This window comes from Oncorhynchus tshawytscha, linkage group LG09 (assembly GCF_018296145.1).
Source record: "Oncorhynchus tshawytscha isolate Ot180627B linkage group LG09, Otsh_v2.0, whole genome shotgun sequence".
Lineage (NCBI taxonomy): Eukaryota > Metazoa > Chordata > Actinopteri > Salmoniformes > Salmonidae > Oncorhynchus > Oncorhynchus tshawytscha.
Window position 1 is genome coordinate 63742340 of NC_056437.1, and position 13511 is coordinate 63755850.

At 43.6% G+C, this 13511-nt stretch overlaps 1 protein-coding gene across 3 annotated transcripts in view; it reads right to left on the reverse strand.

The window, feature by feature from the left end:
- The window catches only part of LOC112246418 (centrosome-associated protein CEP250-like), an 86967-nt gene that overhangs the window by 57058 nt on the left and 16398 nt on the right, over positions 1-13511 (reverse strand). For 2 of the 3 annotated variants that reach the window (XM_024414730.2, XM_042327196.1), the window contains exons 4-9: positions 12452-12593; positions 11370-11517; positions 7996-8118; positions 6663-6716; positions 6508-6576; positions 2522-2611 (exon numbers count right to left, since the gene is read on the reverse strand). In XM_024414730.2, coding sequence (XP_024270498.2) covers positions 2522-2611; positions 6508-6576; positions 6663-6716; positions 7996-8118; positions 11370-11517; positions 12452-12593 — 626 coding nt within the window. The remainder of the gene's footprint in view (positions 1-2521; positions 2612-6507; positions 6577-6662; positions 6717-7995; positions 8119-11369; positions 11518-12451; positions 12594-13511) is intronic. The other variant, XM_042327195.1, reaches the window with a different exon arrangement.

Genomic DNA, 13511 nt, shown 5'->3' on the forward strand with positions numbered 1-13511 from the left:
CAGCTCCCCCCACACAGCTACTCGCCCAAGCCTCTCCAGGTTCTCCTTTACCCAAATCCAGATAGCAGATGTTCTGAAAGAGCTGCAAGACCTGGACCTATACAAATCAGCTGGGCTTGACAATCTGGACCCTCTATTTCTGAAACTATCCGCCGCCATTGTCGCAACCCCTATTACCAGCCTGTTCAACCTCTCTTTCATATCGTCTGAGATCCCCAAGGATTGGAAAGCTGCCACACTCATCCCCCTCTTCAAAGGGGGAGACACCCTGGACCCAAACTGTTACAGACCTATATCCATCCTGCCCTGCCTATCTAAGGTCTTCGAAAGCCAAGTCAACAAACAGGTCACTGACCATCTCGAATCCCACCGTACCTTCTCCGCTGTGCAATCTGGTTTCCGAGCCGGTCACGGGTGCACCTCAACCACGCTCAAGGTACTAAACGATATCATAACCGCCATCGATAAAAGACAGTACTGTGCAGCCGTCTTCATCGACCTGGCCAAGGCTTTCGACTCTGTCAATCACCATATTCTTATCGGCAGACGCAGTAGCCTCAGTTTTTCTAATGACTGCCTTGCCTGGTTCACCAACTACTTTGCAGACAGAGTTCAGTGTTTCAAATCGGGGCATGCTGTCCGGTCCTCTGGCTGTCTCTATGGGGGTGCCACAGGGTTCAATTCTCGGGCCGACTCTTTTCTCTGTATATATCAATGATGTTGCTCTTGCTGCAGGCGATTCCCTGATCCACCTCTACGCAGACGACACCATTCTGTATACTTCCGGCCCGTCCTTGGAAACTGTGCTATCTAACCTCCAAATGAGCTTCAATGCCATACAACACTCCTTCCGTGGCCTCAAACTGCTCTTAAACGCTAGTAAAACCAAATGCATGCTTTTCAACCGTTCGCTGCCTGCACCCGCACGCCCGACTAGCATCACCACCCTGGATGGTTCCGACCTTGAATATGTGGACATCTATAAGTACCTAGGTGTCTGGCTAGACTGTAAACTCTCCTTCCAGACTCATATCAAACATCTCCAATCTAAAATCAAATCTAGAGTCGGCTTTCTATTCCGCAACAAAGCCTCCTTCACTCACGCCGACAAACTTACCCTAGTAAAACTGACTATCCTACCGATCCTCGACTCGGCGATGTCATCTACAAAATAGCATCCAATACTCTACTCAGCAAACTGGATGCAGTTTATCACAGTGCCATCCGTTTTGTTACTAAAGCACCTTATACCACCCACCACTGCGACCTGTATGCTCTAGTCAGCTGGCCCTCGCTACATATTCGTCGCCAGACCTACTGGCTCCAGGTCATCTACAAGTCCATGCTAGGTAAAGCTCCGCCTTATCTCAGTTCACTGGTCACGATGGCAACACACACCCGTAGCACGCGCTCCAGCAGGTGTATCTCACTGATCATCCCTAAAGCCAACACCTCATTTGGCCGCCTTTCGTTCCAGTTCTCTGCTGCCTGTGACTGGAACGAATTGCAAAAATCGCTGAAGTTGGAGACTTTTATGTCCCTGACCAACTTCAAACATCTGCTATCTGAGCAGCTAACCACTCGCTGCAGCTGTATATAGTCTATCGGTAAATAGCCCACCCAATTTTACCTACCTCATCCCCATACTGTTTATATTTATTTACTTTTCTGCTCTTTTGCACACCAATATCTCTACCTGTACATGACCATCTGATCATTTATCACTCCAGTGTTAATCTGCAAAATTGTAATTATTCGCCTACCTCCTCATGCCTTTTGCACACAATGTATATAGACTCTCTTTTTTTCTACTGTGTTATTGACTTGATAATTGTTTACTCCATGTGTAACTCTGTGTTGTCTGTTCACACTGCTATGCTTTATCTTGGCCAGGTCGCAGTTGCAAATGAGAACTTGTTCTCAACTAACCTACCTGGTTAAATAGAGGTGAAATAAAAATAAAAAATTTAAATAGCTACATGTCTAAACAAAAGACCCCAAGATAAAGCGTACTGTTAGCTTTCTAGCTGAGGTTAGATGACTGGCTCGGTAGCTAACATTATGTGTATGATCTGTGTAGAAAATATTATCTCAACAATCCATTTGCATTGCTAGTTATAGCCTAATGTTAGCTAGCTAACTAACTAACATTGAACCTATTTGGTTAACTTTAGCTAGCTATGACAGTTAGTTTGTATTGCTAGTACTCTATGGATTGGGATTATGGCTCATTGTTTAGCTAGCTAGCTAAACAAAAGACTCCACTTCACCAGATAATTACATGACCCATCAAGTCTGACAGTGATTACTGTTTGTATAATAGTATTTGTGTCTGGAATTTATCTTTAAGCATCAGTAGAACAAGCCTGGCTCTCATCTACCAGTCATACAAGGAAAATGGTCTGGATATACCATTTTGTAGCTCTGTCTCTACTTTTATCCAATGTAAAAAAAAAAACACAATTTCAAATTTTGCTACATAAAACTGAATCAAAGCAATCGGTCACAAATGTCAACTCACGTGTATCTGGAAGCCGTAGTTCCTCTGAACTGGGTAGTCTGTGATGTCATAACAAGTAGAAAGGTTAATCTCGCCATCCAAATCAGCAGCCTGAAATTAAATATGATAGAGAAAGACCGTTGAAGTTAAGAGGATGCTGTAATGCCCCCCCACACACACACACTCTTGCTCATTCTCTCTTTCTCTCTCACACATAAAATAATACAAGTGTAGTGTATTCTCAAACAACATTTAAAATAAGGCTGTAGCAGTGGATCTGACGTTTTCAGGATCGTTAGACCGCAGACTAAAAGATCTGGAGCTTCCCAAAGATTCTGGAATTGTGACCCGGAGAAAAATGGGGGAGGGCCATGCTTTTTCAATTTCAGACAGTGGGAGGGTTTAGTATTATTATTATTTTTAAATCTAGTCCAGGTGTCACGCCCTGACCTTAGAGAGCTTTGTTTATTCTCCATTTGGTTAGGTCAGGGTGTGACTTGGGTGGGCAAATCTATGTTTCTATTTCTTTGTTGGCCTAGGATGGTTCCCAATCAGTTGTCTCAGATTGGGGATCATACTTAGGCAGCCTTTTGTCCCACCTTAGAGTGTGGGATCTTGTTTGTGTGTAGTTGCTTTCTGCACTGCATGTAAGCTTTACGTTAGTTTTTGTATTTTGTTGTTTTTTCGGTGTCATTTAAATAAAAGAAAAAATGTACGCCTACCACCCTGCACCTTGGTCCAATCCATCTTTAAACGATAGTGACACCAGAGGACGGTCATGTATTTTATAATAGATTAAATGTCAATATTGCTTAATGTTTAAGAATTAGTTGCTTATTGATGTGTGCCCGATGCTGCCCCTCATCCCTGATTCTTTGCTGGGCGTGCAATATTAAGTGCGCCAATATTTAGTGTGGTCTCAATCAAATGATCCATAGCCTATACTGTAGGCTATAGGCCAAGGCTACTGTATACGAAGTGAATGCTCTGAGAAAGGAAATAGAATGGTATTTGTCATATGCTCTGAATACAACAGGTGTAAACTTTACTGTGAAAGGCTTACTTACGAGCCCTTTCCCAACAATGCAGAGTTAAAAAGGAATACAAAAAATTACAAATAAACAAATTACAATAAAATAACAATAACGAGGCTTGCCGTGCGTGCGGCAGCAGGGAGAACAGTCTATGACTTGGGTGGCTGTAGTCTGACGATTGTTGGGGCCTTCCTCTGATACCGCCTGCTATAGAGGTCCTGGATGGCAGGGAGCTAAGCCACAGTGATGTACTGGGCCATACGCATTGCCCTCTGCAGGATCTTGCGATGGGATGCCAAGCAGCTACCATACCAAGCAGTGATGCAGCAAGTAAAGATGCTCTCAATGGTGCAGCTGTAGACCTTTTTGAGGATCTGAGGGCCAATGCCAAATAATCTCAGCTTCCTGAGGGGAGATATGCCCTCTTCACGACTGTGTTGGTGTGTTTGGACCATGATAGGTCCTTAGTGATGTGGACACAGAGGAACATGAAGCGCTTGACTCGCCCACTACAGCAATTTGGATGCAAATGGGGGCGTGCTCAGTCCTCCGTTTCCTTTACTCCATGATCAGCTCCTTTGTCTTGCTGACATTGAGGGAGAGGTTGTTGTCCCGGCATCACACTGCCAGGTCTCTGACCTCCTCCCTGAAGGCTGTCTCATCGTCGTCGGAAAATCAGGCCAACCACCGTTGTGTCGTCGGCAAACGTAATGATGGTGTTGGAGTTATGCGTGGCCACGCAGTCGTGGATGAACAGGGAGTACAGGAGGGGACTAAGCACACATCCCTGAGAGGCTCCCGTGTTGAAGGTCAGTGTGGCGGATGTGTTTTTGCCTAACCTCATCACCTGGGGGCGGCCCATCAGGAAGTCTAGGATCCAGTTGCAGAGGGAAGTGTTTAAACCCAGGGTCCTTAGCTTATTAATGAGCTTGGACTGCACAGGGCAGTTACAGGTCTAAGAAAATATACTTCCTTCACAATTTTTTTGTGCTGGTGGGATGGTGTAAAACTAGGCTACACTACAGCTGCAATGGTATCCCAATCATGAGCCCTGGTCTGCCCTGCTCTTGCAGATGTAAACCTTTGTGTGCCGTCTAAACAATGGGGACACTTCAGGAGGCGAGTATAAGGCTTCTTCCAAAAATAATTTTTGATTTTTCCCAAAAATTCATTAGGCCTATCTGTGCATGCAGGCTACTGATTTCCTGTTCAGTTTGAAAGGGAGAGCACAAAGATGCGGAGGAGGACCAGAGTTACATTTTATTAGCTTGCTACTGCTGTAATTGATTTGAATAAAAACAATATGTTTCGTTGCCAATGATGAAGTTTTATCAGAGTTATTGACCTCAGGGAGGTCATATTCAAGCCATATTCAAGTAACACACATAACTTAGGCTAACTTGAGAAGGCCTAATTCATTTAAACAGCCAGTCTTTGGTTTGATGCTCATGTGGTGAGCTATAGTTAGTTCGTCGAGTTAGACTCTCGATGGTGCTGTTGTAGAACTTTCTGAGGATCTGGGGACCCATGCCAAATATTTTCAGTCTCCTGAGGGGGAAAAGGTGTTGTCGTGCCCTCTTCACAACTGTCTTGGTGTGTTTGGACCATGACAGTTTGTTGGTGATGTGGACACCAAGGAACTCGAAATTCTCGACTCGCTCCACTACAGCGAGTGTCTGCGTTGCCAAGCGTTAAAATAGAAGTCAGTTCTATTTATGACGCTGAACGTGGTGTAAGTCCTGCCTCTCCCATCTCCTCATTGCTTTACAGAAGCAGATACCCTGGTGCCATCTCCTCATTGGTTATACCCACGTGGGTGATTGAAAGATGAACTAAGGTTGGTCGGTCATGGTAATACACCTTATTATGAAAGTTTAGATGCCAATCGCCATATAAAGTCCAAAGAAGAAAAAAGCCTGGAAGGAGGAGAGGAGGACTAGAAATGGTTTGGTTAACCGTTTTATGTGTGGATTAATTGGCGGAGTAGAGGACCTTGTGCATTTCAAGTAAAATAACAACTCAACATTTAAATCCCAGGACAAATTAGCTAGCAACAGCAAGCTAGCTAAATAGTACAAATTAGCTAGCAACTGCAAGCTAGCTAGCTAAATTGCCATAAATGTTTAATGCTTTTTGACCTGTCCCCAAATTAATATAATTTGATCAGAGTTTTTTTTTTTTTTTTTTTTTTTTTTAAACCTGCGTGTTCGTGATCGCGTTTGGTGTGAGGGGACAAAAACAATTGGCACACGATCTGGTCTGTTTTAGGCATGCTCTCTGCTATTCACTTTGTTTTAATTATAATTTTGTGTATAGTGGAGGGTCATTTATTTATAGAGGAGGGTCACTTTTCTTCCAGATGAAAATGTTAGTGAGGGCTATCCATTTTCATTTCAGAGGTCCGATTTTCTCCAGGTATCCCTCATTATAAATAACGTACAGTCCCTAATTCTTCAAGTCTTACCCATAGTAACCAACCATTTGATCTCAATCAGTTTCATGGGGATATGCATTTAGACATTGAGTTATACAGTGTTGTCGCATAGTATTGTTTTGAATGATGTACAGTGAGCAAATGTTTGAGCAGATGCTGTTAACAAACTGTAGCATAGCCTACATGTGCATTATGCCTAGTGGTGCGCTCTGTTGTATTTTGGCCACATGAGCGAAATATGAGGTGGTGTTTTTGTCTTACAGTAACGTTATACTATGCTATTATATTTGGTTCTGTTATGTAAAATACTGTGATCATTATGTGATCTTGCAGACATTGATTCAGCTTTGTCTAACGTTGATCTAACTTTGCCTGAGTAGCCTGTTCTCTACGCGTATACTTATGCGCAGAACGTGATCCACAAAAGTGTTGGCAGAAGCTTCAGGAAGCTCCAGATATTTTATTCAGAGGACTAAAGATCCCAAAAATGTCGCATCCGTAGGCACTCCATTAAAATAAAGATAACTGTCCATCCATACCTCCTCAGCAACAATATCTCTGTAGAACCTCAGGGTTTGGTCAGTCAGGACGAACCAGTGCTTCTTCCACTGCAAGATAGATAACGAATCAACAATTAAGGAATTGCAATTCACATGCACAAACACATACAGATACAAAGTTTATAAACACTAACCTGCCCTTTGTCAGTCAGTCTGGTCATCCAGCCCTTTTTGAAGTTGAGGTCGGGCTGAGAAGGGGAAAACCTTTATTATTTTTATTTAAAAATGTTTATTATAATGTAAATCAGTTTAGCTAAATGAAGCTTACCCTATATTTGTAATATTAGGCCAGTTTCCCAGACACAGATTAAATTTAGTCCTAGACTAAAAGGCATGCTCAATTGATAATCTCTTTGTCAGGGAAACCGGCACATTATATATTGGACACACCCAGATCTAGTTTAAAACCTTTTAAGGAGGCTGCGAATTTTCGCAGCTTTTTGTTAAAAATCGCGCAACATTTCAGCATCCTGCTACTCATGCCAGGAATATAGTATATGCATATGATAAGTGTGTGTGTATAGAAAACACCCTGAAGTCTCTAAAACTGGTTAAATCGTGTCTGTGGCTAGAACATAACGTGTTTAGGAGTCAAAATCCTTCAAAAAACTGCTCACTAAAAACACAAAAATAATATCCATCCGCCAGTCAATGTATTGTCTAAGGCTGAAGAAAATACATGTCAAGCCCCTGTAAACGCCTACAGCTTCCACACGATGTCGCCAATGCTGTCATTTAGGGGCTGCTTTATCCTTGGTTTGGAAACGTGACGCATTTCCTTTCTTTGGGCTCACCACAGGATGTTTTGAATGTGAAAACATGGACGATGATTTCAAGACTTGCTGCTATCGAATACAGATCGCCCCGTGATCAATTTAATAGATTATTAACGTTTATTAATACCTAAAGTTGGTTTAGAAAAGTAATTTGAAGTGATTTGTAAAAGTGTATAGGTAACTTTTGTAATTTTAAAAAGTGACGTTGCGTCATGTAAAGGGGCATTTTCTGGATCAGACCGGTCTTCAGCAAATCACATTTTGGGTATACAATGACGGATTTAATCGGGAAAAAGACCCAATTGTGATGTTTATGTGACATATAGGAGTGCCAAGAAAGAAGCTCGTCAAAGGTAATGAATGTTTTATATTTTATTTCTGCGTTTTGGGTAGCGCCGGCTACCGCAAAATCTGTTGTTTTGTTGACGGTCTGGTATTCTGGGGGGTGCATGCTATCAGATAATAGCTTCTCATGCTTTCGCCGAAAAGCATTTTACAAATCTGACTTGGTGGCTAGATTCACAACGAGTGTAGCTTTAATTCACTACCTTGCATTTGTGTTTTAATGAAAGTTTGAGTTTTATCGAAAACAATAGGTGGCGCTCTAAAATATCCGCTGATTTGATCCCGCCACAGGAACATCCTCCCTAACAAGTTTAAGAATGTAGAGGTCCCATCTGGACAGATTTACCGTTGCTGTGGTGGCCGTAGCTTCTGCTGCCCTCCGGTCCAAGGACTTGGAGCGGCGGTAGCAGGGCATGGTTGGTCTGGAGACATCCGGGGCAAAACGCTTCAGACCATATTCCAGGGCCTCCTCCAACCACAGGCAGAGAGGAGAGAACTACAGTTGAGCACATGTCTACTTTTATCCCCAAAAATTACAAAATTTCAACCAAACTTCCATTGTGTAATCAGGAGTTGCCTAATGTAGGGTGTGTGAAAACTCACTTTGGTGATGCCATTTAGTCTAGTAAGATGGCGCCGACAGGCAGCTCTGCTTCTAGCTCCTAAGCAACTTTGATGGTAACAAAGTTCTACCAACACGCTACCGAAGTTCTACCAACACATTGACTACAGTACTCGTGCTGGGAAAACACTCCACCACTGCAAGTCTCTCTTCCAGGATGCCTACAAGGCCCTACCCCACCCTCCCTTCTGCAAATCAGATCACAACTTTATTTTGCTCCTCCCTTCCTATAGACAGAAACTTATACAGGAAGTACCCATGCTAAGGTCTATTCAACGCTGGTCTGACCAATGCTTCAAGATTGTTTTGATCACGCGGACTGAGATATGTTTCGGGTAGCCTTTGAGGACAACACAGTGCCATCGATGAGGCCCTCTCCCAAGGACTATGGACTCTCCTTCTCTGGCCGACACGAGTAAGACATTTAAGCATGTTTAACCTCGTAAGGCTGCTAGCCCAGACAGCATCTTTAGCTGTGTCCTCCGAGCATGCGCAGACCAGCTGTCTGGAGTGTTTACGGACGTTCAATCTCTCCCTATCCCAATCTGCTGTCTCCACTTGCTTCAAGGTGTCCACCATTGTTCCTGTACCCAAGAAAGCAAAGGTAACTGAACTAAATTACTATCGCTTGTAGCACTCACTTCTGTCATCATGAAGTGCTTTGAGAGGGTAGTTAAGGACCATATCACCTCTACCATACCTGACACCCTAGACCCACTTCAATTTTCTTACCACCCCAATAGATCCACAGACGATGCCATCGCCATTGCACTGTACACTGCCCTATCCCACCTGGACAAGAGGAATATCTATGTAAGAATGCTGTTCACTGACTACAGCTCAGCCTTCAACACCATGGTACCCTCCAAGTTCATCATCAAGCTCGCAGCCCTGATCTGAACTCCACTATGTGCAACTGGGTCCTGGACTTCCTGACAGGCCGCCTCCATGTGGTGAAGGTAGGAAACAACACCTCCACTTTACTGATCCTCAACACAGGGGCCTCACAAGGGTGCGTACTCAGCCCCCTCCTGTATTCCCTGTTCACCCATGACTGCGTGGCCACACACGCCTCCAACTCAATCATCAAGTTAGGCCTGATTACCAACAATGACGAGACAGCCTACATGGAGGAGGTGAGGGCCCTGGCGGAGTGGTGCCAGGAAAATAACCTGTCCCTCAACGTCAACAAAATGAAGGAGCTGATCGTGGACTTCAGGAAAAATCTGAGGTAGCACGCCCCTATCCCCATTGACGGGACCACAGTGGAGAAGGTGGAACATACTGCTTAACTTCTTGGATATAGGGGGCGCTCTTTTAATTTATGGATAAAAAACGTGCCCGTTTTAAGCGCAATATTTTGTCACGAAAAGATGCTCGACTATGCATATAATTGGCAGCTTTGGAAAGAAAACACTCTAAGGTTTCCAAAACTGCAAAGATATTATCTGTGAGTGCCACAAAACTCATGCTACAGGCGAAACCAAGATGAAACTTCAACCAGGAAATGGGCAGAATTTTTGAAGCTCTGTTTTCCATTGTCTCCTTATATGGCTGTGAATGCGCCGGGAATGAGCCTGCCCTTCCTATCGTTTCTCCAAGGTGTCTGCAGAATTGTGACGTATTTATAGGCATATCATTGGAAGATTGGCCATAAGAGACTACATTTACCAGGGGTCCGCCCGGTGTCCTTTGTCTAAATTGGTGCGTAATCTACAAGCTGCACACAGTCATCCAGTGATTGAGAGGAGAGAGGAGGCTTTCAACGAACGATATATCATGAAGAGATATGTGAAAAACACCTTGAGGATTGATTCTAAACAACGTTTACCATGTTTCAGTCGATATTATGGAGTTCATTTGGAAAAAAGTTCTGCGTTTTGAAGACTGAATTTCCCTTTTTTTTTGGTAGCCAAACGTGATGCACCAAACGGAGCAATTTCTCCTAAACAAATAATCTTTCAGGAAAAACTGAGCATTTGCTATCTAACTGAGAGTCTCCTCATTGAAAACATCTGAAGTTCTTCAAAGGTAATGATTTTATTTGAATGATTTTCTGGTTTTTGTGAAAATGTTGCCTGCTAATGCTAACGCTAAATGCTACGCTAGGTGCGCTAGCTGTTACACAAATGCTTGTTTTGCTATGGTTGAGAAGCATATTTTGAAAATCTAAGATGACAGTGTTGTTAACAAAAGGCTAAGCTTGAGAGCTAGCATATTAATTTCATTTCATTTGCGATTTTCATGAATAGTTAACGTTGTGTTATGCTAATGAGCTGCGGGGATAATTACACTCCTGGATACAGGTTTTTTTCGTAGCTAAACGTGACGCACCAAACGGAGCGATTTCTCCTAAACAAATAATCTTTCAGGAAAAACTGAGCATTTTCTATCTAACTGAGAGTCTCCTTATTGAAAACATCTGAAGTTCTTCAAAGGTAATGATTTTATTTGAATGATTTTCTGGTTTTTGTGAAAATGTTGCCTGCTAATGCTAACGCTAAATGCTACGCTAGCTGCGCTAGCTGTTACACAAATGCTTGTTTTGCTATGGTTGAGAAGCATATTTTGAAATTCTGAGATGACAGTGTTGTTAACAAAAGGCTAAGCTTGAGAGCTAGCATATTAATTTCATTTCATTTGCGATTTTCATGAATAGTTAACGTTGCGTTATGGTAATGAGCTTGAGGCTGTATTCACGATCCCGGATCCGGGATGGCTCGACGCAAGAAGTTAACTAATTTCAATTTTTTTTTACAACTTTTTTGCCTGGCCTTTTCTGGCCATTGATTTATTCACCCTAATTTTGACCATCCTACAAGTGTAAAAAGTAAAATAAGTTTTGAACGGCTTATGATAGAGACAAGAGGTTTGGAACATTGGTTTTCTTAGAGGATTATCTACACAATTATTTTACCCATTGGCCAAAATATGCAGTTTGATTGGACACTACTTAATGTCTCTTCAGTTTCAACAGCAGTTTCTATCTCCACATATCTCACAATTCAGGTACTTGGTAGTCCAAAGCTAAATGAATGTGATCAATATACTGGTAGGTTATTGCGCTATAATCTGTTTTCCAAAAATGGTCATTGTACCTGTTTTTTGCTTATCTGCATTCTACTGTGTCGGGTCTGGCTTGTGGTGTTGGAGAATGATGAGGAAGAGGAGGTCGGCTCAGAAAAAGAGCTGGTGTCCATGTTGTCAACGTGATCACCCTCTAACTGGTCTATGACCTGCGACCTCCTGATCCCAAAACAAACAAACACACAGAGTACACATATCAATGCTTAACTCAATTGACTTACAAAATGCAAAAGTACACAAACAGTTAACTAAAAAAATGTACAGTTTACATGTTTAGTCATGTAATTTCAGCATGGTAATAATAAGGAATGCAGAGGCAAAATAATAGGTAGAGACAACTTGTGATGATAGCAATGGATTTGGTAATGTAGGGGTGATGGCTGGAGCCCCATGTTGTGGTTGGCGAATGGTTTTGAAAGGAACGGGCAGTCCCAGCAGGGCTGAGTGACATGGTTGGTGGGGCTTCAGAGACCTAAGACAGGGAAAACAACAAAGGAGTATGATTTGTGTTTAGAACGTATGAACATAAAAACAGAAGATACAAGTTTTGAGATGGTGAACACCACAGCTCATGTGGCAAAAAGAGACATGAGAGCATCAATTCTGCTCAGTCAGTCTGCTCTGTCGGTGATCAGCGGCTTGAGAAGAATTTATGCTCTCAAACACGGCTGTGACTAAGAAGTCTGACCTGCGTTCCAAGACAAATAGCCTGTTGAGCTGGTCCCTGCCAGGGCTGTCTGCTCTACCCTGCACCAGACTCCCTGCCTGGGCCCCGAAGGTCCCCATCGTCTCCCTGTCATCCAGCCGTCTGGTCCTGTGCACATCAGCCAACCACACATACTTTGGTCTCCCCACACTGGGACCCCGGGGGTCGTCACCCTGGTCCTCAGCCCGGCCCTTGTCCACCTTCACCATGCCCCTGGTAGACTCACCCCGTAGCCAGCCGAAGGACGTGCTGGTGGCAGAGCATCTTGAGGCCATTGGGGACCTGCCAATCAGGACCTGAGGACAAGGGGAGGAGGAGGAAGAACAACCAGAAGAGGAGGAAGAGACGGGAGATGCCAAGGGACCGTTGATGGGGAGGAAGACAAACCTCAGGGGGTCCCTGGGAGAAACACTGGACAGAGACAAAGATGGCTGCCAGGAGTCTGTAGCTGGTGTGTTCTTCTCTAGGGAGGAGCAACCACTCTCTGCCCGAGACTTGGGTCCGGAATGGAGAAGGGATTGTTGGGCATCTGGGGAGGGAGTTCCAAGGAGAGGGAACGGGGGAAGAGGAAGGGAAGGGTTAATCTGCAATACAGATAAATCAATGGGAATAACCAGTAAATTGTAGGTAAATTTGTGCATAAAGTGGGCCACCAACAGGAACGTGTGTGTGTGTGTGTATATATGTGTGTCTGTGTGGTGTGTATGTGTGTGTGAGAGTGTATAAACGCTGGTTTCACTCAGTCAGGAATAATCTGTCCCGAGCTGGGGCTTTGTGGCAACTCCAGTGCCTTCAGAAAGTATTCACATCCCTTGACTTTTTCCACATTATGTTGTGTTACAGCCTTAATTTTTTTGAATAGATTAAATTCATATTTTTTGTCATTGCTCCTTGTGGCGGGCAGGGCGCCTGCAAGCTAACTTCGGTTGTCAGTTGGACTGTGTTTCCTCCGACACATTGGTGCTGTCACGTTCTGACCATCGTTCGTGTGTGTGTTTTCCTTGTTTTAGTGTTGGTCAGGACGTGAGCTGGGTTGGCATTCTATGTTGTGTGTCTGGTTTGTCTATTTCTATGTTTGGCCTGATATGGTTCTCAATCAGAGGCAGGTGTTAGTCATTGTCTCTGATTGGGAACCATATTTAGGTAGCCTGTTTTGTGTTGGGTTTTGTGGGTGATTGTTCCTGTCTTTGTGTTTGTGGCACCAGATAGGACTGTTGTTTTTTTTCACGTTTCTTGTTTTTGTAGATTGTTGTACTTTCATCTTTATTAAAGATGCACAAAACTAACCACGCTGCATTTTGGTCCACCTCTCTTTCCCCAGAAAACCGTTACAGGTGCAGCTGGCTTTCGGGTTAAACAAGCAGTGTGTCAAGAAGCAGTGCGGCTTGGCGGGTCATGTTTCGGGGGATGCATGGCTCTTGACCTTTGCCTCTCCCAAGACCATTGT